The 27,539-nt window shown below is 37.2% G+C and overlaps 1 protein-coding gene across 3 annotated transcripts; it reads right to left on the bottom strand.

Moving 5' to 3' along the window:
• Nucleotides 1–729: 729 nt before the first annotated feature.
• LOC139962038 (ubiquitin carboxyl-terminal hydrolase 19-like) lies at nucleotides 730–26,103 on the bottom strand. 3 transcript variants are annotated; one of them, XM_071961871.1, is made up of 25 exons: nucleotides 26,085–26,103; nucleotides 25,325–25,479; nucleotides 23,717–23,845; nucleotides 22,433–22,563; nucleotides 20,854–21,036; nucleotides 20,031–20,134; nucleotides 19,208–19,279; nucleotides 18,422–18,540; nucleotides 18,072–18,235; nucleotides 16,857–17,040; nucleotides 15,706–15,839; nucleotides 14,624–14,716; nucleotides 14,136–14,201; nucleotides 13,276–13,386; nucleotides 12,332–12,621; nucleotides 11,396–11,456; nucleotides 10,946–11,058; nucleotides 8,138–8,281; nucleotides 7,168–7,472; nucleotides 6,535–6,654; nucleotides 5,513–5,613; nucleotides 4,447–4,559; nucleotides 3,493–3,800; nucleotides 3,015–3,186; nucleotides 730–2,391 (listed from the first exon to the last, which is right to left on the bottom strand). In XM_071961871.1, exons 2-25 carry the CDS (start codon nucleotides 25,344–25,346, stop codon nucleotides 2,175–2,177), a joined length of 3,456 nt encoding a protein of 1,151 aa, XP_071817972.1. In that variant the 5' UTR covers nucleotides 25,347–25,479; nucleotides 26,085–26,103; the 3' UTR covers nucleotides 730–2,174. The 3 variants fall into 3 exon arrangements, with proteins under 3 accessions (XP_071817972.1, XP_071817971.1, XP_071817969.1); XM_071961870.1 differs by lacking the exon at nucleotides 26,085–26,103 and adding an exon at nucleotides 25,958–25,974; XM_071961868.1 differs by lacking the exon at nucleotides 26,085–26,103 and having other exon boundaries at nucleotides 25,325–25,999.
• Between the last annotated feature and the right edge of the window lie 1,436 nt (nucleotides 26,104–27,539).

The following is a 27,539-nucleotide window of genomic DNA, read 5'->3' as shown; positions in this document are numbered from 1 at the left end:
TTACTTCATTCACATGGCGGCAGGAATTAAAACTGGTGTAGTTTATGTAAGTCCATTTACATGGAATTAATCATCTTTAAAAAATTATCACTTTATATAAACATCATATTTTCGCTTTTTTTTTTTTAGCGATATCACTTCAGCCAGTATTTTAGGATTATGATAAATTATCGTGGCAGTGTTGAAAATATGATATCCTGTTCATTTCAAATAAAGGTCTAAGTATAATTTTCTTTCTTCTTATATCCTGTAACGTATCTTGGCTTGTTGAATATATTTCAATTCGAGGTGCAAATGGGGGGGGGGGGGGGTGAGTTTGCTAGCTGCAAGGTGCTGCGAGTAACCTTGTTACATTGGTCGTCAGTGGAAGACATACTGCCATCGTCCCACAATATTTAACAGAAAATGATAAGAATATTAATAATAATCATCATCATCATAATAATAATAGGTATAGGGGGGGGGGCGGACCGGCCTAGCTACCGGCATATCGACTCAGAAGAGGCATGATGCGTGTTGCGGTGCCGAAAGCTCAGATTTCGTCTAGTCCGCTAAAGGTGCTAGTTTCGTCCGAGTCGCCAAATGTGCCGCTGCTTTCAATGCCCCAGCTCCGCCCTTCGCCCGCCCAAACCCCCCCCCCTCCCCCAGCCCACACACCCAACTCATTGTGACACAAACACCAAGAATAATACACTAAACACTATTAAAGAGGAAAATTGAAAAAGATGATAATATTGTTGGCTTACTTGACAACGTTTACTCTCAATACATTTGTACAAAAACAGAAAAAAAGAAAAAAAAGAGCACAATGGCTACTTCACACGATCATTAAAACTTAAGACAGTGATGACTCCCAATTCAGGTTAAATTTTTATCCATTCCATTTTTCTTCCTTCATAATAAATCAATATCCTTTTCAACCTTCCGCATTACACTGTCATCACAATATGATACATTTATAATAATAATATTTGAATAATACTGATTAAGCCTTTTCAGTCATTTTGGTGTGTTTTTTCCAATGTTAATTTAAGAAAAACTAGGACAAGTTTACGACATCACTTTCTTTCTCACATTCAAGCCAATTTGTCTCTTTTCCATAAAACCCATTAAATATGATCGAAAGAGAATAGGTATGAATCCATGATAGTCTTAATTTTAAGTTAAATACGGAAACGAAAAAGTTTCAAGCATTGAAATTTGTAATCAAAGTTGAAGACACTTTCGATGTTTTAAGCCATTTCATTGTACTCGAATCACAGCTGCTTTTACTGAAATCCACAACAAGTTTCTGAGTAAATACTACATAGAAGATAGAAATAAGTCAAATCAAAAATATCAATAAAGAAACTCATTAATAATATAACTTATTAAATCAACATGTTATGAAATCACACGAGCAACTGCAAAAACATGGGCTACATGACAACAAAGTTACAATCACTTTCGAGGAAAGAACAGACAAGTTTTGGAGATGTATTCCATCAGGTGTTGACATCCCGGCTCGGGTCCATGGGATAAATATGTCACCTGACTCCTTTCTGAAGTCTTCACTTTTCGGGACACAAGGGCAAATAATAATAATACATTAGTCGTTATCCTACCTGTACTTAACCCCATCCCTGTCCCCCGACTTGACCCCAGGGCTTGACACCCTCCCCCAACTTACCCACGGTAAACTTATGCAACAACTTGACATGTACATCTCTATATAAGATAAATCACAGCATTAGCATCCTACTATTAATTATCACTGATACTTAAGTGTTCCTTACATAATAATAATGATAATAATACATATTCAAGTCTCGACAGTGACTCCTAACGGAACCACTGTTCAATATAAAATTTTATCATTCATTTATGAAACATATATATATATATATACTAAAATAAAAACACATGAACAAGGTTCTTTCAATCCAAATTTAAACATCATTTATAATTTTGGTATTAGTAGGATGGCCCTTGCATCGACAATTGACAAAACTTTTTTTGTGTATTCTTCAAATAGATCAATTCATCTCAATTATTTATGGTGCTTGCTGCATACTTTCAATACCATATATCTTCTCTCTCTCTCTCTCTCATAGGGAGGAGTACCCACAAAAATGTTTCTGAGATATCACAAGCCTCCAGCATTTCATCATTTTCATCAATTATTTCCAAGACATTCAGTCGATTTCGTCAATATTTGTGTAAGCGACTTCATCCTCCTTGGAAACCTCTTCGTCTTCTCCAGACTCATCTCTATCTTCTCCTCCTTCTTCTTCTTCTCCTTCTTCATCTTCTTCTCCTTCTTCTTCTCTTTTGTTGTCATCTTTCATTCCCGCCTCTGATGCTCCGACTCGTCTCGAGTCCCCGGTGGATGTGGAGGGTTTATCTGAATCCCTGAAATGAAATGCAAAATATGTGTCAAGTGTCTAGGGCAAAACTATCAGGTAGCTAGTGCAAAAAAGTATTAAATATCAAGTTTGGTATTTGACTCACTAGTTCGCTATGAAAGGTATTTTAGCGAGTATTATTTATTTGCCTATACCGGTTCGGGACATTAACAAACTCAATGGGCGATCGTTACACACAGACGACGAAGGTCATTAGCAATTACATCCATGACGATGATTACGGAGAAGTGCCTGTATTGTTATCAAATTGTAACCTGCTCTCTTTCAGAATGTAACTAGCTGAAATTGGTAGTAGAGCTTCAAGCACCTGGTCCATTCATGAAACTAGGTCAACAAGGTATGCACAAACCTTAAGTATGCAGTTTTTGGCAAATCTCTTTAACTAAAATTGCATATACTCAAAAGTGAAAATGTCAAGGATCAGGAGAGGGAAAAGGGGAATAGTTTGGAAAGGGTGGGGGGGGGGGGAAAGGAAAACTGGGAAGGGGATTGGAGACAGGGAGGGGAGGTGAGAAGGGAAATGTGGAGGATGGGGTACGATTTCATCACAACACTGAAAATAAGTTGTGACAGTCAATCGCATTCAAAACTTATCACATTGTATCCAACCTCAGAGAGGGTCCTTCCTCCGATCCTTGCTTGGGGCCCATCAGGGGTGCGGGCCTGGAGACATAGGGCATGTAGGGTTTCCTCTGACGGTAGAACAACAGGTAAGCAGACCGGCTGACTACGTTTTCCTCCCTGGTACGGGTCACGTGGCTGTCATCAAACAATCTCCAGTCTGTAAATTCATAACAGATACAAAAATATTAAATATTAATACTAGTTAATACTTAAAACAATCATTGTCTCTACACAGGTATGCTGCTACTATGATGAAATTTTGCTGAGGGAAAGGGGGGGGGATGAACTTTCCCCCAGTATGTCAATCCTTGTATAAAATGATATGAAATAACGAAAAAAGATGCATTTCTAAATTACAACAGGAGGGGTGGGTGATTGGGGTGGGTACATTTGAAGGGCAACCAACCCGAGTAGGTTTAGGGGCCTAAACGCTGACACCATTTTTTTTTTTTTTTTAACTCACCTAGTTCATTTTGGGCGATATTCTCCTTACTAATCAGCTTGGCAAACGCTGTGTAATGACCACCTAAGATACCCCCATGGTGGTTGATGACTCCGAACAAGTCATAGACCGGCAGTTCACCTTTGACCTGGCTAAACTCCGAGAGATCCAGCCCCCTCATGGGGAATTCCACCATTTTATCAATCTTGTCCCTCCAGATGAAGTTCTTGAAAGAGAACCGTTTGAGCTGGATGATGAGAACGGACGGCAATCGCCATAGCGACAACTGCTTGCTGGCCTCTCGGTGCTCCTTACATTTGGGACAATACCTTTGAAAAGTCATAGGCAGAAGAAAAGGATAAAAAATGTCCAACTAAGAAGTTATATTATATAAAAATATTGTGCTTTTTGCTTTGTTGTACTTTGATTGGTCTCTTTCTCTATATTTTAGGGAGCGAAGCACCCCGTCAAGCCCGCAAGGGTTTTTTGTTCCGCTTCTTTCACTTCATGTATTATTCACTACTACTTCATGTTATTTGTTATTTGTAAACGTTTAAATGCATGTTGTGAAAAACAAATAAATGAAATGAATGAAATATTTGATGCCTCAGAATCGGTACCTAACAGGCTTAGGAATATGGGCTGAACTGTGAGCTTAATCCCTTTAGATATTCAGTCATTTTTTTTTGTTTGAAAATCATAACCAGAGTTTCCTGTGTCCTACAGCTAGCAATCAAATGTCCAAAAAAAATTAACTAGAACTTATAATTTTAATATTATAATTATTATTTTGAGTGGATTGGGTGAGAAAGGGGGGGGGGGGTTGCAGACGAAAATTTGCAGAAATTTATACAAAACATTATAATTTGAATTTTCCAAAATCTCTATTGTCAAAAGGACCTTGAATTTCCACCAACCTCTTTTTTTTTGTATTTGAAAATAATTTTTTTCAAAATTTGGTGTCATCTCACTTACCAAGCTTCTTCTGGAGCTAGAGTTTCTGTTTCAGTAAATAACTGCAGACACTGCTCTAGAGTGGTCGTCTTTTCCGAGTTGGACCTGCTCCCGGACATTTCGTCGTCGAAATCCTTGACGAACAGAAGAAAACAGGAAAGTATCGGAATCAGCAACGGTAGCATTAAGAGGGAGCTCCAAACTATTAAGTTCCTTTTAGTATCTGCACAAACAGACACCACAGAGAGAGCCAGCACCAAGAAGCACACATACTGAATTTCTACCTCAACTGGCCACAATATATCTATCATCAATTGAGGTATTTAGAAAAATGTGTAAGATTCAGCTGTTCTGGCCATTACAAGTTAATATGATGCTTCTAAAGACAGGGCTATATTAATTGAATGTTTATGGTATAGTTCTGTGGTCAGTTTTTTCTTTTTCTTTTCCCTCCCACTGCATACAAGAATTTTATACCTCAACTGGTCACAATATATCTACCATCAGTTGAGGTACTTCCAAAAGAGTCAGATTCAGTTGTTCTGGCCATCACAATTTTGCTTTCAAAGACAGGGCTACTGTATGTTAATTGCAAGAACAAATTCACTTTTATGGTCAGTTGTTTTCATTATTTTATATTGTCCCGGTATTCCATACATACAAGAAAGTGTAACGAATAAAGCTAGCAGCAGGAAAGATACCTAGGACTTTACTGTTTACAACAAGTTAGACTTTTTTACAAAACTTGAAATAGTAAATGAAAAGATGGTTATAAGCTCCATCATTTATTCCCTTTGAGAGCAAAATCTCAGATTAACGAGATCATCTTTCAAAAAGGACAACCCTGCTGGGAACTGTTACAAAAAATTTGCATTATTCTTTGGCACTTTTTCAAAAATTACAAAAATATGAATAGTATCTTGATCCATCCAGAGGTTTCATACTACATTAGATTACAGCATATCTAATTTAAGTTTGTCCAATCTGTAAAGACTGAGATTAGATTGAAACTAAGAGTGAGATATCAATCAGCCAGACTTAAGATTTGAAACGATTAAAACAACTTTAAAATAAAGATCTTCCTCACCAATGGCTTTGACTCAACAAGTACATGATTAGCTTGTTTTGGGTCATTTCTCCAGTCCATGGCCAGAGCTGAATAGTCGGATAAATCCAATGGTTTCTCACCTATCGAGCAAAACAAGAGACAGAGACAGTGAAAGTAAAACTGAAATGATAGCACATCCAATAAATTCTGCCAGAATGAAAAAAAACTCTCCCTTTTAAATTTATTATTATAATTTATTATTAAAATGGTTGTTACAACATTCTTCTGTTAAACAGTTTAACTCTTCAGATTGGCTAAAGACAACTTGACATAATTTGGTTCAAAAACGTTCAAAAGTTTGTGTAACATCTTTCGGCAAAGTTTATATTCCTAGGATTTGATTTTCTTCAAGGTCTTGTGCATCTTAATTAAGGACAAAACCAAATATTCAAAACATGTATCAAAACACAAGGTTTATTTCGAAATGGAACTTCACTTTTAATGTCTTATAAATTATGTCTTAATAGTTTAATTGTATGGCAAAATGTCAAAACAGTGTGGTTAAACACCTTAAGGTCATTTTATAGTTTCCAATACAGCAATAGTATTGATATTATTACGTTGACTGTTGAAGTGATGATGTTCTCGAACTTTATGACCTCATCATGGATGAAAGAGTTAAGCGTCGAGGGCAATCTTGTTTTATTGATGGGGGGAAGGGGAGGGGCCAGCTGCAATGTAACATATCTTGCAAACACAGTACCTAACAACCTTCTCCAATTTTTAAATATTTTTTTTAAATTCAGAAATGTTTATCCCATTGTACACTTTATCACAGCTACCTTGTTTTCAACATGTTCCACTTGTGTTCTTTATATCCAAAAAAAATGACCCTATACCTACCTCAAATTAAGATTGACTTTACTGGAAAACTCTTTGACTTTTCTTTAATTATCATTGCACATTCATCTCTGTTAAATAAACAATCAAGACATAGCTCTGACTTATCTGAAACCCTTCAAAGCTTGAAACAATTACTGCTAGAAGGATAATCTGGTTACCTTCGTCAGTTAGACGTTCTCCCATTGGTCCTTTCAATCCAATCCCCTCTGTGTTACAGGGTTTGATGAAAAACAACGGCTGTCTCCTCTCTGGGACGTGCGGCTGTCCAATCACTGAGGCTGTAAACAGAGGTTGAATTATGTGAGTGAACCAACGGCATTTGTAGAGATCGGATGAAATCATACATCAAATCGGGGAGCAGTTAATGTCATTCAGGCTTCCCAGAGGAAAGCCAGGGTATAATGAGCAATCAGGTGGAGAAGAGGGAAAAGTGGGGCGGGGGAGGGGGAGACAAGCAAGGGTCATCTTCCATTTTTACGAGACTATTTTGACCCTTCAGTATTCCTCTTTAGAAATGGTGTCTTCTCATAATTGAACCCACCGACCATATCCACCATACCTAGTGTTTATGAACTTCTATTTAACCTACCAAACACCTGTTAAGACTTTACATTGCTTTCACTAAGAAAATGCTACATTTTAACTTGAAACTTACGACTTGACCAATTTCTGGTCAGGGAGGGGAGGGGCGCTGGGATAGTTCACTAATGTTACTGCTTCCCTGAATTTCCTTTCAAAGACAATTTGCTGGCTGGGAATGCTTCATTCCTTTCATTATGAGCTGATCTTACCAGTAGCGACACCACCAGTCTTCTTATTCCGAGGTGATTCATCCTTCTTCCTCCGGCTCTCACCTCCGACCGCTCCTCTTTCCCGTTCATCCTCGTCACTGCTCTGATGGGGACTGTCCCTTATTATCATCTCGGCGGCCAGCTCGGTGTCGACGTCGTCCCCTTCCGATATGTCCTCCTCCATCCTGGAATCTTCCTCGTCTGTTCCGACCTCATCCGTCTTCTTGACCTTCCCGGGAGAAGAGGACGGGGAATGGCTTCCGGATGACGTCGATACTGGAGGCTGGAACATGTCTGTGGAATACCTGCCAGTGGAATACAGAGTATTAACAGTTAGTGAAAAGAAGGAAAGAAAGTGTGCCCTCATAAAATACATGATATACAAGTAGAAGATCTATGATTTTTTTTGACATTTTTGGGTATATACAAATAATGCTTCGATTACATGTCAAAAGTAAGAAGCTGCAGCATAACTGCAGTCAGGCTGTGAAGGCTGTCAACAAAGCCATGTCTCGGGTATTTAAATGATGCTTGGGCAAGTTTGTTTCACAATGATACACACTTCAGTGGTTTTATGATCTGTCATTCTGTAATACCAGGATTCAGGTAACTATTACGTAGTATGCCTGATATCTAGCTGATGGTAGGTGCCTATTAAACCCTTTATGAAATCTTTGCTATGATCATTAAGGGCATCCATACCAATGATAATTCCATTGCTGCTATATTCACACCATACATTATTGAGTGTGTGGCAGCATTACTAAATCATATAAATGAATATGAGTACAGTCTGTTGTACCACTACTCCACCATATTGAGATTAAGGGTTCAGTCTGTGATACCACTACTCTAACATATTAATGCGGTATGGGTTCAGTCTGTAATATCACTGCTCCATCATATTAATGAGATAAAGGGGTTCAGTCTGTGATACCACTACTCCACCATAAAATGACACAATTTTTACCTGGCAATAGATTCCAACGTCTGACATATTCTAGCATACGTGGCATGTGAGGCCGGCAGGCTCATCATGAACGGCATACCGACAACTTCCAGAGAATGCTTACAAGAGAACTTGTGTGTGTGCCAGTGTTTCTTTTGGCACTCTCTGCGAGACAAAACCAAAGCCAGAGCAATGATTAGGCGATACTTCATGTCATACTGAGACATACATATATATCAGTGTTTAAATTTAAGAAATTTGAAGTGGTTGTCCCCAGGACAACCAGCTCACCAATTTTCGGTTGTCCTGCTGAAATTTTGGTCGTCCTGTAAAGCTATATTAATTTATGTTCGGAAGAAAATACTTGTTTGGGACTCCTAAGAAACTGTGAATGTTGAGCGATTTCATGGATTCTAGATAAAATTCTGTGTTTCTTTCCACGGCCTTGCTGGATTTTATGTTCTAATAATGCTGACTGTAGCAAAGATTGTGTATATTAGTTAGGTACATGATGTTTCGCTGCAGGGCGTAACGATACAATAACCATGTGGTAATCTGTAGGTGCGTCATAGTACTGGTCTTGTGTTTCAGCTTCAGTAATGTTATTATAGCGAAAAAAACTTTGCGTCCCAGGAACGCAAGCCCCCGAAAAAGTCTGCGTCCTGTAAAAAAAAAGCTTGCGTCCCGATCGAACTCCAATTACGTTTATTGTATGACCTACTGTACTAATACTAGTGTAGTATCACTGCCTATACTTTGTGAATGTTATACACAATATTATAGGGCAGATGGCTCAGTGTCTTAGCTTCGGTGTTTGACAGGGCGGCCCGGTCCACTCCTCCTTTCGCCCACCCTGCCGTTTTGATATTTTTACCCCCAGCCCCCTCCTTCTTCCGCCCTTGTACTTCCCTACTCGCCAACTCTGTAGTAGCTCCATGCTTTGACCTTGCAGCGCTTCCAACAGCCAAACTCTTCAAAATCAATGTACCTACAGTGTGTATGTATCTCTCACTAAATTCCACACTGTACTACTGCAATTACATAGGCCTGTTCGAACTTCATTTTCAACTACACTTGCGCAAATCATCAAAACCTGATCCACATTTATCCTGGGTTCTTTGTAAACAATCATCTGTGCGAAAATTACAGTAGGCATATGTGAATAGATTTTTATGCAATGTCGATTAAAAATCAAACTTCAATGTTCTAAAGTACAGAAGTTTACACACGAATGTTGCTCCAAAATCAACTTTACTGAAGCACGTGGTCAATTGAGCCGCGAAAAAGTTTGCAACAGAAACTACTGTGGTATGGATGCACATTTCACATTAGCAACTCTTATTGCAGAGAAAAGAAACATACTGTGAGATAAAATATCCTTTCAGGATCAGATGTGTAAGCTTCCCACAAAAGTCATAACATTTTCTGATCAAAACAATGATTAAAATATTACGTGATAGTCTCAGAAACAATTCAAGTGCATCTTCGTACCATCAGTGATTGTTGTCAAAATGTACGTTACAAATATGAGGCAAGGCCTAATGTTATGATATTTGAGTGCACACATATGATAGCCTTTACCACAAACTTTGTTATCTCTACACAAGGGAAAGTAAACGTTGCAAATTATTGTTGTTAAACAACTTAAATCGTGTTCATTGAGCACTGAAAATGCAAGAATGTTTGCAGACAATCGGTTATCTATTTTTAGCACGAAAATCTCTGTAATGAAGTTTTGGTAACCCTGTACCTTGCAGTTGATTGTTATGATATATTTATTTTCAAACAAATTCACTGATTTGTAGGAGTAGGAGAACTTTTGGGTCTTGACTGAAGAAGTTGTGGTTTTTTGAAAAGAAATAATGAAAGATGTCGTTCAAAAATGTATTTTGTTATGTTTTCCGTTGACCTAGTTGTGAGTGTGTACTTCGTGTTTCTTTCTCAACAACAAAATGTGGTGGATGGGCGGGGTCTTTGCCCATAGGGGTAAACCTGAACTCTGATTGGCCTATGTTGACAAACGGACGGAACAGAAAATACCATGAATCTTGGTCTGAGTGGTCCATGTCAATGTCAATGTGTGCATGGCCTTCCTCATGCTACGTATATTATTTATTAGATGAAGGTGGAGTTTGGAATGAGTTTCCTCTTATGTGAAATGTCATTTTACGTTTTTGGTTTCAAGCTTGTTTCCGTGTCTTTTTCCGTTATTTTCACGGAACATTAACCAGCCTTTTCGATAATTTTTGGTTGTCCGCCGGGCAACCAGTACTTCACGATTTGACAAGTTTTGGTTGTCCGGCAGGTAATTTGGTCGTCTCGGACGACCGGACGACGGCTAAATTTACACACTGTATATATATATTATAAAGAAAACATTATTACAGAAAACCAGAAAATGAGATATGACTCATATTGATAAATAAGGAGTAATGTTTTAGAAAATCAGGGTTGGGTTTTGACCTGTCAAAACCTGTTTTGACCACAAAGCGGTTTACACCTGGTTTAAACCGGTCAAAACTAGGTTTAAACCGGTCAAAACTCAAAAATAATTCGGAAGCTCCCGACATAGTTCTGCAGATGGTCTTGGGTAGTGTGAAGTATATTCATACCATTGGAGTGTTCATAATATCTGTTCTAAAGTATTCTCCCATTTGGTTGCTTCTCGTCCCAAGAATCATTATGAAAAAGTAACAAAGAATTCTACTCATTCCTCAAACAACTTTTGTTTTTATATCATATTTGAAAATCGGCTGCATTTGTACTCTGTCACCAACGAACCCACTGACAGACAGACGGACAGACACACAGACAGACAGATCAACTCACTGATCGCAATAGGCTGCCTTGAGACATCTGGTGCACCTCTTTAGGGTGTTGTTCCCCTGGGTCTCTGCGCGACAGTAACTGCAGTGAGGCAGTGAAGATGGGTAAGTCTTTCTCTGTGGAAGAAAAATCAAACAGTGGGATGAGAACATGGCCTCCAAGAGAGTATGGAAGAGCAAATAACAAACGTTAAACATCAAACAGAGGGTCCAGAACGTTTTGCTCTTCATCGACTTGAGGATCTATCGATAGGTAATCGGCCAAAATGACAAGTGTATGATGTTTTATAAAGATCAACAATAATTAGCATATATTGCTGTCCTTTGTTTGAAGGGGTTTTCTCCTCTTGTAGCTATCGAATGACTGTTTGCAAAAGCAAAAGGAGGAAAATAATTTAATTTACACAGCTGACTCTATTACTGCAAACTGGTGAGAGAAAACGTCATGACAAACCTGGAATATTGTACACTCGTAAACTTTTTCCCCGGCCAGCTTCTCTGAAAGAATTTCACACCTGTAAAATAAAATGAAAAAGAGAGAACATATCGTATCAATATACTTTGCACTCTTTGCTCAGATATCTTCAGCGCAAGACCTAAACAGACTGCCTGCATTTTGCCTGCAACAGACTGCCTGCATCATGCCTGCAACAGACTGCCTGCATTACGCCTGCAATATGTAGCAGCATTTCAATCATCTCCATATACCATCACTCTTACTGTAGGAAAAGTTCCACAACCCTTTATATGATAAATTAACTATGCATAAATACTGCATGAGTTTTGGTTTTTTTTTCTTTTTCCCCTGATGTGAACCTGTACTAACTGGACTACTGTATGTGTAAAGCGTAACACTGTTTACATACAACTGTTAATGGTTTCTTAAATCTGACGGAAGTGAAACTTCTACTCAATGAGGAAATCACACCTGGACTGAGTAATCCCAAACAATTGATTCCTTTGTATTCTAGGAAATCAGCAACCCACAATGTTGTGCCATATTAGCAATAATAGCATGTAAGCCTATCATGGAACCAATGACTCAAATACACCAACACATTTCCTGATAAATTTAAAATGGAAGTTAAGCAGGTTTACCTAAATGACCTGTTATTTTAACATTAAGGTACAATAAAAATAAAACCTTGGGATTTTACACAAAAATTGTTTCCATAGATTTCTCTGATAATAAATTAACAATATTTAATTGCAAATAATTGGTTACTAGCGCAAAGAGTTGACCGAGACAACCTTGTACTGCATTTCTGCATGACTTATTTTTGGTTTCTCATAAATTTATAATCCTTGTTGAAGTAAAAATTGAAGCTGCAAAATTGTAAAAATTGAAGAAGAAAACATATAATAGAAGAGAGATAAAGATTCCACTCACACGAAGATGATGTCGTTAAGGGCTATCGCTGACAGGTGATCCCCGTCCTTGAAGTATTTATGTATGCGTCCTTTGAAGACTTCAAAGACCCGTAGACAGTGAGGTTCGACGCCGGTCCGTTCGGAGACGGCCCGCTTGAGTTCGCTTACGTCGCCGTCCGTCGTGACCAACAGCTTCATTCTGATGGGCTTCTTGTACACCTCCTTGGACCAGAAGAACACGGGCAGATGCTGCTTCTTCCGCGGTAACGGAACCGATAATTGCATGAAGGGGTCAAAGGTTATTGAGACCTGGTGGAAAAGCAACATGAGACGAATTATATCGTCTCCCATTGATTGTGCAGCGATATATACAGATGTAGAGACTTTGTCCTTGGTTTGAAGGGACTGATTGTGTATGCTTACTCTGGTATAACCCCACAACACAAATAACAAGAGTAGTGATTAATGACACTAGTCTATCAACATCTGGGTTTCTACATTCCAGGTTTTGGGAATTTTTGTTATTGCTTCTTGTTTTCATTTCCCATTTTTTCCATTTGGTATACTTATCTCGAAAGAGATTATATATAGATCGAGATCCGGCTTTAGGAATCACAAATGATTTCGAGTTGGTTAGCATCATGTTTGATCTCTAGAGTAAGGCAAAATATGTCACCAAAACAGAACTTGTATTGTTCGATACAGGTGACAAACCCCTACAGTGGAATTACAACCTTTCTTACTGGATTCGGACCTCTGGACATAGAATCAGCCTCCATGGCCTGGTGGTTGGGGTGTCCGCATATAAAGCAGGGGGCCCGGGTTCGGGTCCCGGTGGGGGCTGGAGGTTTTTTCACTGTTCTGGGTTTTCCAACTCACTACGATTTCAATTATATATATGTATATATATATATATAAATAAATATATATATATATATATATATTTAAAAGAATGATGCTTACCTTATTACAGACTGGACAAACCAGTTTTGATTTGTACTGTCCCTGAAATATATCGGAGACAAAGGAGTCATTCCTCCTCTTGTGCCTCTTCCAGGATTCCTCAGCGATAACCTGAAAGAGATACGGGTTTTTTTGTTTTTTTTAAGAAAGATGAAGCTTGGCTGCAGGATTGAAGCAACTTCTTTGGAAGGAAAACAGTTCACTTTTTATTTCATACATGTTCATCTAAGAAAGCCAAATTATGAAAACGAGTCAAGCTTGTTATTTTAACATATTCATTTAAGAAGAAGTAGAAGAAGAGTAAAAAGAGGGACAGAGATCTGATGCAAAGACACAAGAGGATTGCTTCATAACTGTTCTATATTCATGGTTTTAAACAAAAACAAACCATTTAAAAAAATATATATAAAGATTCAGATTCATTATTTTTGTCATAAATTATAGCTTTGAGACACCACAAGTATGGAATACATGGACACTCAAATTCATAAATCACATTTATCTATAAAAGACAGATGGACAGAAATTTCATGCTCTTTATTTGTTAATAATATTTTTCACTGAATAGATGACAAAAGAGTCAATAAAACACATTCCATCTTTTTCCAAAATTAAATAGAAGGTTTGGTCACATTTGTTAAACTATCCACAATAGAAAGACAAAAAGATTTGAAGGGATTATGGATACAGGGGACGGGTGTCAGGAGTCAGGTCGCACTCTGGGACAATCATTTTTCATATTATGAGTATATTATGAAAACAAATTATTCTTCATGCCCACATTTCCCAGGGCTCAACCATGTGACCCTGTAGACCTTGGAGGTCACCCCTGTATGGATCATGCATATGCATAAACTTACCTCATCAGGTCGGCCATCAGAATCGAACGTCTGTGTGTAAGGCTTCACTTTCACCCTATTCAAGTCCTAGGCAAAGGAAAAAGGTAAGGTAGTCCTGAGGTTTAAGCTGCAGTTTACCCAAAATGTACACCATTTTTGGGCAAGATATTCATTATTAAATTCATCATCATCATCATTATTATTATTATTCCAATTGGACCGCCCACCTTTATCATCCTCCCCCCCCCCTTTCGCCCAAACCTCCACCCTGCTGACACACAAACATACAATAAGAAATGCTAATTCAACCAAGCTGATTATGTAATATTTTTGGAATCTTAAACTTGAATCTTTGATACGAAAAACTTTGAATTATTAACCAATATGTGTAAATAATATTAAACAAACAAAATAGAAAGTGAAGAAATTAAAAAGAAAAATACTTCAGAAATTCAATCAAGAATATTATGTTTCTTCTTCCAAGAATAAAAAGCTCATTGTCATTTTACCTCATGTAGACCATCCAGCAGAAAATCCATAAATTCCTGGGCATCGTGCTGGGCAAATCCCATAAATTGGCTCGCTTTAGTAGCTATTATGGTCTGTAAAATGAAACACGAAAATTGGCCCAGAAAGGGATGTTAACACTAAACTTGACTCGCAATATTTTCATCTGGACATATTTACCATTTCATCTTAATTTCTTTAAATCATTTTAAGTCCTATTTCTATTTTTGAAATGTCTGGAAATTTTGACATAAAAGGTCACATCATGTGATGAACACCATAACTTTCAGATGAAAGATTCTATTTAGCACTCTAAATTATTCTTTAATACCAAACAAGACTAAAACAAGTAAACTGGGTTTTCAGTGATCACCAATCCAATTTTCAATCTCATCAGTTTTGCCTCCACATGTCAGTACAACATTACCAGAGCATGATTCACCATTAAATTGAAGGAAGCTTTTCTCCATACTCAGAAAATGAGATACTATCTGTCAATTCAACCAAAAATAGAAGAACCTTAATGATGCCAACACACCCAAAAAAAAAATAATCATAATAAAAAATATATAATCATAATAAATAAATAATGTCTCAATGTGGTTATTTCTTTGATTTTCTATGACACATAAGGGTGAGTGACGATTTTCGCTACTTTGCAAAGAGTGGCTGAAATGCGCACTGTCACCCTAAAAAAACTATGAGACATTTCGCGAAGCAAACAACCAATCAGACAAAAGGTTGGTGGTATTGAAATACTGTGTGCTCATTTACATATATCATAAAACATGTAACCCAGAGTCAAATTACAGCTAATGCTGAAATGATTCAGTTTCTTGCTTAATAATTTAAATGCCATTTTTCTTTTCCTTTTTCAAGGACATTCACTTTGTACTGCGTCACATTACACTAACACAAGATGTAAAGCAAAATCTGACAGCATTTTTTCCCCCTGAAAATTATCCTTTCATGTGAATAACTAATTTGCCATATCTTTCATTAACCTTGCTGTCAACAAATTGCAATGGTTTCCTTTCTTAAACCTTACTTTCTTTCTTTTTCTATCTTTCTGTTTTATACTCACTTTGAACTTTGACGGTGCATAGGACTTGTACTTCCCCGACCAGAGAAGCTTCATCAACACCGCAAAGGATGTCACAAGCTGACCTCCGGTCCCGAGAGGATTGTCGTAGTTAATCTCCTGTGAAACATTGTCCTCTGTGAATGAAGGAGAAACTTACTTGTATAAGTATGAAAAAAAATATATTCATAAATAAATTCACTAGCAACTCAGTAATATATACAGACAAAGACTCCAAAGGACAATTTCAAAATCCCATTGAAAAAGACAAATTTATTCCAAGACATAACAGTCTCCACTTTATGTGCCAAAATAAGTTTGCTTGCTGGCGAATGGCTGATCTAGTACGATATCGAAAGTGATATGTTCGATGAGCAAATCTGCTACTCGAAGGCAGAAACTATATCTAAACTATCTTGTCCAAAGAACTACAGTATTTTCCAATATTTTTACGAGACAGAATACGCATTTACGTGAAAGCTGCTACATGAAATGTGAACATTAAAAAAAAAAACTTTTCTCTGGCTGGGCAGGAAACGGTGCCTGTCTCAGAACGATTGGCAACATTTCCAAACAAGTATATCATTCGGTAATTGACAGTTTGCACACACTACATAAGCATACACATTGTATGTTACCAAAAAAAACAAAAAAACTGCAGGACAACACAGACGTTGTCCTGAGTTCATACTCGTCCACATATTCTAGCGTAGCTGCCTGTACTCGCACTAGCCGCCATGGACTTGTACTCAGGGGCTTTTCGCACCTAGGTTATACTGTAGATGCTAGTTTAAAACTAAATACTTCTACTCACAATTACAGCCTTGTACTCATACCAAGTGGAATGGTACTCTTACTCATGCTGTTGTACTCCTACTTCCAGTCTGTTACGATAACAACACCTGGGACGTCACCGAGCGATTCTCTTTGATAGTTTTGTATCAAAAAAATGTACCATCTCTGCATCTTCCTCTGTTTTCCCTTCCTTTTTTTCATGTCATCAGAAAAGACAAGACAGTCCGTATTTCTATGCTGTTCCTATTATACCTGCTGATGTGCATAATTTAATAACACCCCCCTGCTTTGCTTCCTTTTTCTTCCCATAGTTCACGATTTTGTTTTAATATACCACAACGATTACATCTCTCTCTCACCTAACATGAAATCTTTCAGCTCTCTGGTGTTGGCAAGAACTTGCAGTACCCCATTCATGAAACAAGTGTTGCCTAAATTATCCAGACCGGTGAAACCCAAAGGATGCAGTGCGGGATGGATGGTACTGTCCTTCGTGGTACCCTGCTGTCGATGAGCCAATGGGGGTACTGTACATGTAGGTTTCTATATATACAAGAATTTAAAAAAAAAAAAAAAAAGAAAAAAAAAAAGTGATTTGCATGCATAACAACTTAATCTACAATTTAAGTTACAGAACTAAATTTGGTAAATATAGTCATGAACGTACAGGATTCATTCAAGTTAGTGGCTCGGTCAGTAGACAGTCCGTTACGGAAAAAGTCTGGACAGAGTGAATCTGTGACATCACAACATTCTGGGAATGTTCTAAACTTTGAGAGGGTTGGGGATTGCAGAGGGGGGAGGAGAAATTTTCAAATGTTGTTTTCTCTCAACCTGTATATGCTTTAGGGTAATGTAGTCAGTTTGGAAACTATTTGAAACAGTGGGGGAAAAATGAAAGGTTTTTGAAAACAAGACAAAAGTAAAAGAGGCTATTACAATAAGTTGGGCAGTAAGGACAAGTGAATCGGTGACTTCACAACCTTGTGGTACTGTTAAAATATTGAGGGGAGTGGGGGTAGAATTGTGGCAAAAGTAATATTTTCTCAACATGTAAACCCATATACTTTGGTGTAGTGTTGGGTTTTTTTCATTGGTATATATCTATGATGTCCATTGCATTTTGGGTCAGACTTCTTCTTAACATCTTTGAGAAATATTATCATAGCAACATGTACCTAGTTTAACCATTTTATTACTTGAGTGATAACGAGGCTTATATTTAAGTAAATCCACCACAGTTATATAATCCTGAAATTGAAAGACAACGAGTTGCTTCTACACAAATCGTCACTAGTAATCTTGTAAATTCTGTACAAACCCTGTTTTGGTAATCACAGTTTGTATAAATAGTGACTGAAAAAAAAACAGATTTGAGTTCTTTAATATATCTTAACTTTCAATCCTTCAAACTTATGGGAATATTTTGAAAATATTTGAATTTATATAATTGAGTTTTGAAATATATATGCCAAAAATTAAATAAATGCCAAGACCATCGGTTTCAAATAATTCAAACAAGGCAAATGGAGAACGACTAGCAGAGAGGGTGTAGCTCTGTCGTTGATACAAACCTGAGATCTGTTTTCGGCCATATTAACAGACTTGGCCCCTCCTTTAGCCCCGTGGTTTCCCTTTTGTCGGGTATTTTTATCCCCCGTGGATTTTCCCGTCTCTTTGCTGTTGGGTTGGATCTCTTTCAGTGGTATCCAGTCCCCTGATCCAGTGGATGAATCAACTATCAAACAACGAAAGAAATATTTTTAATGCAAAAACACACACATAATCTTTTGGGAAGTGATGGAAGGGAAAGAAGGGGAAGGGGAAGGGGGGGGAGAGGGCTGAATGAAAAATACATCTTCTGCAGCATTTGTGATGTTAGTTAGCAGTCATGGTTGAGAGTAAACTGCTCTAAATACCGTACCTTGTTGACTCTGCGGTTTGCTTAACACCCCCCACTTGCACGGTTTCTGTTTCTGTAACAGGACTTCGATCAATGCAGACTTGATCGTATATTTACATTGCTCTGGGTTGATTGGTTCTCTGTCAAGGTAATGAGAGAAAAAAGAAACAAACAAACATCAATGAAAGAAAGATGAAGGGGACTATAAAAAAAATAAAAGATCATTCCACCTAAACAAGGATTAGACACCACAACAAAGCATTACTGAAACATTATAGAATACTGCAATTTGGAGATGTTGAGATTTTTTTGTGTATTTTTACACACCAGTTGTTTTAAATTCTGGTGAAATTTCCAAAATCGCAAATCTCCACAGACCTGTCCAAATATAACACATAACAATATACTGTACACAATCATGAACCAATAACAGTACTTGTAATTTATCTTGGTAACCAGATTTCAGAACTATGACTACAACAGTAGGTGTAAATCTCTCCCCCTTCCCGGCCCCCTGCCCCCCCCCGCCCCTGATCACCCTTTAGAAAAAAGTATGCAGCACAAACTTTAAATTTAATACTATCAACCCCACCCCACCCACCCCCCCACCTTAAAAATAAAAAGTATGCAGCACAAACTTTAAATTTAAAACTACCAACTTACTAAGTTTACCAACAATTGAAAAAAAATGAATGAAATTTGATTAACTGCTCAACACAAGAAATGGCAGCAAATTTGATGTTAACCTTTAAGGGATTTATAAAAGATTGATTGTCATGTTCACAATTCATGAAACCAAGTACTCACTTTAACGATGAACTCCATGTGAACCTTGTATTCACGTCTGTATTTTCATGTAGTTTGTGAAAGCTTAAGTCCCTGTCAAACAATAAAAAATGCAGGTTTGTTTACTGATTGCATAAACGTTTGGCTCATACAATGTTTTTTGGGGGGTCTTGTGACAGGTGTTTCATTGGATCATGTGGACATGCTGTCAGGGGTGGGGGTATGAGGATTGGGTTGGTCGTTAGGCTTTTCTCATTATACACGAACTTCCTAATTTAATTATGCAAAACATACTGACGCAAATATTCATCAATCGTTGGGGACATTTTCCTTTAAGAGCTTAATATTTGCATGCACTGTTACAGAATACAATTAAATAATGTCACAGAACACAAGTCAATTATGTCGCAGAATACAATGAAATAATGTTGCATAATACAATGAAATAATGTGACAGAATACAATGATATAATGTCACAAAATACAATTCAATAATGTCACAGAATACAATTCAATAATGTCACAGAATACAATTCAATAATGTCACAAAATACAATTCAATAATGTTACAGAATAAAATTCAATAATGTTAGACAAAATTTATAAAGTCAAGATATTTAATAACAAGATGATGCAATCAAAGGCAGTGTGTTTAACGTATGTAAAAAACAAAAGCCATTATAACTCTCCTGCTTGACACTTCATGGAAACAAGATCACAAATTTCAACCAGTGAATTTTAGTTTGGTGTCTCAAACATTAATTTAAAAATTTCAACTTCAAGGAAACCCCACGCAAAAATCTCAAATGCAATGATCACTGTACTGATACATAAAAATACTCACTTTGTCTCGAAAGATACCGTTAACTTTTCTGGTAGAAATTCCACTCGAATAGAATCTTTCACTGCCTTCTTAACGTAAAGGCATAAAGTCAACGTTTCATTGTTCTGAAAGAACAAATGATAGGGTAGAAATGGCAGAAAGGAGATTTTGGTTAAAGAAAAATGAATACTGATAGCAAAGAATGACATCAGTTACATAATAGACATCTACGATATGAAAACATTGCAAAAAAAATGCAGTTAGTTTTTTCATGAAACGAAAGACCTTCTTATGAAAAGTCTGATCCAAGATGGTGTTCAAGAGAAACCAACATCAATGGTTCATTTTCCTCTACCCCTCCCCCCTCCCCCTCCCCCCAATAGAATGTGGGACACATGTATGTAAGCAATGGGCATTACAGAGCAATATATGAAAGATTTGACAAACCAAGACTTCTGCTTACCATATATAGTACTTGTGGCAACCTTTCATGCACATATACAGTAAGTTAACAGATGTTTGTAAGCAATGCAACACAATTACCCTTCCCCTCCCCCCCCCACACTCTCTTCCACTCATCCAGACTTGTTTTTTCTCCACCTCTCCCCTCTCAAGAGCTCCTTCTATAACTTTCACATCTAATAAAATAGGCTTGCATAGCATTTCCACAGTTCAAGCATTACATTTTCTTTTACCTCTGCCTTTCTCCACTTCCCACCCCCCCCCACACATAAATTTTGCCATCACATTATAATTGAGATACCACCTACACTATCATACCAACAGTATAAATGAATGCTTGTAATACAGTGGAGTGTCAAATGACTTCAGCTAAAATGGTTACCTTTTCAAATAGATCATTTTTAATGTGATCAATATTGCACTCTTTTAAAGTTCTTCCCTCATCCTCCTCCTCCTCCTCCTCCTCCTCCTCCTCCTCCTCATTATCATCATCTTCCTCTTTCTCTTCTTTCTTCTCCTCATCTTGATTAGCCTCATCACCTTTCATTTGGCTTCCGTTTGTTGCCTATAGAGAAGACACAAAAACACCACTTATTACTCATGTCCAACAAATTTCTCAAACAAGCAAATTATGACTCAGTTTGTGTTTTCATTTTTTAATCCAATAGATCAAAAGAAGTGAAATCATCCCCAATGTCAGTATCAAAAGTTGAGGAATATCAACAATTTACTGAAGAGGATTGTCATTAATCTTGATGGTATATTAACATTTTCTAAGGGGGCAGGAGAAGTGGATGGGGGTGAGGTCCCATAGAGCCCCAGTGTTTTTTACAGATACAGTAGCATCACTTTATCAAACTGCGATATTATGTGCCACACATGTGTCTCTTTAATAACAGATGAAATCGTTGGGATGATAAAATTTGTAGGTCTATCTTGCAGACTAATTCTCTAATAATGTACTTGCTGGAATAAAAAACACACATAATGACATTATGTCACTGTCCAAAGAACTTTCCTCTTTTGGTCACGTGCTATCAGATAATATTTAAATATTATGATTTTTTTTTTCTTTTTCTTTTCCAAGTTTCTTCAAATTCACACTTAAAAGTTTACACAACGTGTTTGGTTACATTACTACATGCTTAATACTACCCTGGCAAAGTTTTCTCTAGGTATAAACATATGTGTACTGAACATACAGTGAAAAATCTGGCTACGCTTACTTTAGCAGCATTTCAGTTGCTTTTAAACATCTGATCATACACATAGTTAATAGCCCTATCTCTTATCTTCCACTGTGAAAATCATTCCCGAGAACAATAATCCTGTTTTGAATTGATTTTCAAAATGCCATGAAGATTGACAAGACCAGATCTTTAACATTGAATAGTGCTTTAAAATGTGAAAATCAGAGTAAAAATTATAATTCTATTTCACATGTTACAGTAGATAAGAAAACAACTGTCCATACCATTTTCTTATATTTTTTATGTGTTATAATAATTCAATAAAGTGCAACCTGTTGTTAACAACATATGGGTGGTACTTGTGAAAGCTTACTTCAACAGCCATTCAATTGGTTTTAAACATCATACACATAGTTAGCCCTTTCTCTCATCTTCCACTGTTAAAATCATTCCCGAGAACAATAATCCTGTTTTGAATTGATTTTCAAAATGCCATGAAGATTGACAAGACCAGATCTTTAACATTGAATAGTGCTTTAAAATGTGAAAATCAGAGTAAAAAATTTATGATTCTATTTCACATGTCACAGTAGAAAACAACAAAACCATTCATTTATTTAATTATTATAACACCTAAAAAATTTAAGAAAATGGTGCTGTATGGACAGCAGAAATGAAAACGTGATCTGGCAAGGTGGTGTGATACAAGGAGATTGTCTGGTTAAATTAGACATATAACAAGTACTGTAGGTAACAGTGAAGGTACATTACCTCTAAACTAGTCCATTCCATATTTTTTGACTCTTTCTCCACATGAATGTAAACTTCTTTTTGCCTGATGTCTATCTTTTTCGTCTCTGGGGATATCTTCTTGTAGAGCTCTACACTCCATATCTTCTTACCTACAAATAAATGAAGAAACAAGAAAAGAAGAGGAGATGACAGGTCAACAAACACACCTCAAAGACCATTGTGAGAGAAAATAGACCATAAAACCCATTGCCATAATACAAATGAAACCCATTGCCATAATACAAATAAAACCCATTGCCATAATACAAACAAATGAAGAAAAGAATAAAAAGAAGAGGAGATGACAGGTCAACAAACACACCTCAAAGGCCACTGTGATAGAAAATAAACCATAAAACCCATTGCCATAATACAAATAAAGCCCATTGCCATAATACAAATAAAACCCATTGCCATAATACAAATACATGAAAAAAAAGAAAAAAAAGAAGAGGAGATGACAGGTCAACAAACACACCTCAAAGGCCACAGTGAGAGAAAATAAACCATAAAACCCATTGCCATAGTGATATAAAATAATCAATTGTACATCGACAATAAAGAAAAGAGAGTAAATCCTGTCTCTGTTTTGTTCCTGAATTAATTCTAAAGAGTGTAAATTGCACAGACTAATTCCGCTACCGCATTATATCATGCGTTATGTAAAATGTACGACGGATTTTATGACCTAATCAAACGGTAAAACTGGATCGTTGTAAAGTTTTTCTAATTGCTATCAGTTTTTGGGATGTAAAGTTGTAAATATCTCTACTTGTGTGAAAGACTGATGGGCAGGTCTGACACACACTTATGCAAAGATTTTAAGCGATTTTTTTTGTACAAACAACCATGGTGTATGTTCATTGCTTTATGAGAAACAAAATTCGTCCAAAAAAATTCATAAAACTGCTACATCAAATGGAGAAAGATAAACATAATTCTTCTGTCGGCCCAAAACTGCATTTGACTTTTAGTACCATTCTACTACAATCATGATTTAAACTTGTGTGTCAGCACTTTACATCACAAGTGACACTTGAAAAATTATATCTCTAGCAGGCCAGCAGGAGCTGTGAAAATGTTAACAGACATCAACTCCAAACTTTTCGTCGGGTTGACTGACGGTATCCCTACAGTAGTAATTAGCATTTCTGCTAGTTTTTTCTTTCAAAAGTTTGTATTATTTAAATGGCCAGACAAGTATAGCAATCACTGTTGGATGTTTGCAACATTTCACATAAACAGCAGTTTTTTTCTCCATACCTTTATAGGAAACAGAACAACTTTTCTCCGAGATTTGAACTGAGACATCTTTGTCGTCATGATGATCTGGTAAATGAATTTTCATCATTACTGATGACTCATCCTGATCCCACTCATACGATGGTGGATCTAAAGGGAAAATATCATAAATAAAATATAAAAACTTTTTAGTACTAAGCTGACATTTATCATATTTTGCAATTAGAGATATTTGTAATTATCTAAAGACTGAGAACCCTTCCACAATCTTAGTAAAAGAGAGGTTTCAGGTTTAGCACTAAATTAAAGACTGTACATTAATTTTGCATTATAATCCTTTATGATAACATATTCCAAACAATCCAATGTGATATTGCACATGATACTCAACAGTTTCATTTATTTCTGTCATTCAGTGGGTCCTAAATTTTGTAAGGAACGTTAGGCATATTGGTGAAGCTCTTGCTAATTTTATCAACCCATGTAAAATGGGGTGAAAACATCCCGTCCTCCGCATATATCCTTCCCTACCCATCAATGCTTTGGTAGTCATCAATTGGCCAGTACTCAATGATCGTGAGAACTGACGGCAATTGCTTAAATCATATAACATAATTTTGTACAAAAATATGTAAAACCTACTGTATATATTTTAATTTCTACTAATAAACTAATTTCAGGCATCGCAAATTTGCAATGTAAAACTCAATCAACAAATTCTGAAGCAAGGTCAGTTACTCAACAAAGAGAAGTGAATCGTTTCTCCATCTGTAAATGGATTTGAAATAAATCCAACAAGAGCTTAGTCCTGATATAATTAGAGAGCAACCTTATCTGAAGTGGCTCCCTATTTCTTTTTTTATTAATATTTATTCAGCATACAGTTAGAGTAATATGAAAACATGAATAGTAATAATGATATACAGTTTCTTAGGCTTTCTGCATGCCACAACCTACTAATGTGCACTGCTTACAACAGGAGCTGTGTCAATCCGCCATCGGTACATTCCGCCATAGAAAATGTGCTCTTTCATCCATAGAAAATTGCAATTCCTCCATGTTGTCCTAATGGCGGTAAAGCACTTTTGTATGGCAGAAAGAGCATATTGTTTTGGGTGTACTGTAGGTCCATATGCACTGTATATTGCTTCGCTTCACATTACCTAGGCCCACAAAATCCGTCATTTAAATCGGCAATCAGAATCGGTCTTTTTTATAAACAATCAACCTAAATTAATTCGATTTATTCAACTAACTATTACATATTTGAAGACAGTATATCGACTCTTACAGACTTGCAATTAAAACTATTCAATCAACATGTACATTAAAGACTGTACTCCCTAATCTTGTCTTAACTACAATTCAGTCTATCCAGAAAACCGACACATTTGTAGGTGTACTGTACCTATCCTTAGCTTCCTGTGTAAAATCCATTCCTAAAATTTACCTTTCCACCATAAGTTTTGAGCCTTTCCGCCATGGTGGAAAGGATCCAAACCTATGGCGGAAAGGTATGGCGGTATGTACATATGGCACTGGAACCGCTTACAATATGAAAGCTAGGCCTAGGCTAAGTATGACTCTAAATATGAGACATTCAGAATGTACTGCAGGCCTAGAACTAACCTGAATCATCTTCATACTTCATCCTTTTCTGAGGAGGCTCCAACAATGGATGATTTGGTGCTGAACCAAGTTTCCCTCTTCTTTTCAATGTTATACCCCGATGCAGTTAAGGTAATGGCGTAATTTAGGCTAGTTAGTCACCTCTGTAGGCTAGTCTTGAAATCATGAGACAAAAGCATGCAAAACTGAGCATGGGACACAGTGGGACAAACAAATACTGTGAAATAGGGCTTACTTCTCAATCGATACAGTACGTGTCTATATTCTGTACTTTTTCTGCGATTGCTTTCCTCTTTAAGCCTCAGCTTTGTATTAACCTACACCATTTGTACGCTTAATGCGTAGGTCTCAATTGTCTAATATCACTTCCTATTGCACTACGTAAATACACGCTGTTTGTATGTAGCCTAGCCTATGGTAACTATGCTAGTTTTGCGTTAGTAATACTAGTAGGCCTAATTATGAATTGACGGTAATTGATGAGCTCCAGTGTATTGTAATTCGTTGTGGAAATAACACACGAAATGAATGGATAACTATTTTTTTTTTCTTGAATCCGATCACACATATGGTTTCTAATAGTAAATCAGACAAGTGAAGAGTTCAGCTCTTAGTCTAAGTCAGTATGGTAACCATTGTGATTGTTGTCGGAGGAATGAAAATAAACATAGTGAGTAGTACGTATATTTCATGTCGCCGGTCCTAAGCTATGTGGGCCATTGTACACACAAAAGAGACATGGTCTACGTCTACAACAAACCAGTGTTGCCAGTTCACGAAACTCCCCTACAGCCAAACTTCCTTTCGAAATTCGGCCAAATATGTTTCCTCGTGTATCGTACGCGTACACTGCAGTTCGTTGATTGTTACAGAGCAAAAGTCTGCTCTACTTGTATAAGGTGATAATTAATTCTACCCTGTGTTTACCCAATTCAACCTGCATGCATATGATATCAGATGATCTATTAATTGACATTTGTTCAAACTCTGCATAAAATATGACATATGGCAGGCAAAATCTCAAAGGACGAAAGGACGAATTTCACTAATGCGATATGCATATGGCAGTCCATGTCACTGGCAGGTTCCCTAGGTTTAGGCCCTCGATCTGTTCTTTCAAGGCCATTCTTTTCAAACACATGGACATAGGCGTACGGGACCATTTCAGTTTGGGGGCAGAAACTTTTGTGCCCGAAAGTTCCCATGACACTATCTAAGCGAAGCGCCACCATCGGTTGGCGCGTAGCGTACAAGAAATTTTTGGGCCAAAAATGTCTCTCAGATTGCCGGAAATGGCCCTTCTGAGGCCTTGCAAGTTGCATCTAAACATTCTTTATTTTATAATCTCACGTTTTAGAAATTTACACTTCCCCAAAAATTTGGTAAATTAGAAGAAGAAAAAATGGTAACATCACTTTGAAGCCTGGGAAAAATAGGACAGTATATTTTTTAAGCTCCTATTTAGTTACCGTATTTATTATTTTAACACAGTACTCAGCTACCGCCAGAAAAACATACATTGTTCAACGATACGTAGGCGGGATAATGTCGCTGTGTCGGGTGAGACTGCAATTTGTCTCACAAAAAAAAAACAACAAACAATACGATAAACCTGTACTTCTAGGCTTGTAGGCACTCCCCCCCCCCCCCCCCACCATCCATGAACAAGAAAACGTTTCTTATATACACTCGTGTCGGGGATGTCCAGGTATACAGTTGACTAGTTAGACAATTTTTGATAGTGCAAAAAGGGTGGTAGCCCAGATGAGCTGCGCTTATGGTGGTGTTACACGGAAATATTCGGGCAACATGATGCTAAATAAAGAAAATCATTAGGCCTATATATATTCATATTAATGTCACAAAACAAATAACATAAAACGCTCTCCACAGAATTGTCGGGCAAAAATTTGAAAAAGATTCGGGCAAGCTACTGCATATTTATATATACATATATTTTTTTCTCCTCTTAGGCTGCCCGAATTTGGGGGGGGGCAGTCTGCCCCCCTGCCCCCCGCCTCGTACGCCTATGCACATGGATAACATTACGGCAGATTTTGCGAACTTGGACGCGTAAGAGCTTGGATAGGAACCCAGGCCAGTCAACTGTTTGTCTTTTTTAGGTCATTTTACCAAACCGGTGCGTCGATGCATCATAATTAGCCTTTACAGGAATACAGTTACACAACTTCCATCCCGTGAGTTACCCCTTGAT

The sequence above is a fragment of the Apostichopus japonicus genome, chromosome 20 (genome assembly GCF_037975245.1).
Source record: "Apostichopus japonicus isolate 1M-3 chromosome 20, ASM3797524v1, whole genome shotgun sequence".
Classification (NCBI taxonomy): domain Eukaryota; kingdom Metazoa; phylum Echinodermata; class Holothuroidea; order Aspidochirotida; family Stichopodidae; genus Apostichopus; species Apostichopus japonicus.
Note: the sequence above shows the minus strand (reverse complement) of the source record. Positions and strands in the feature narration are given on the sequence as shown.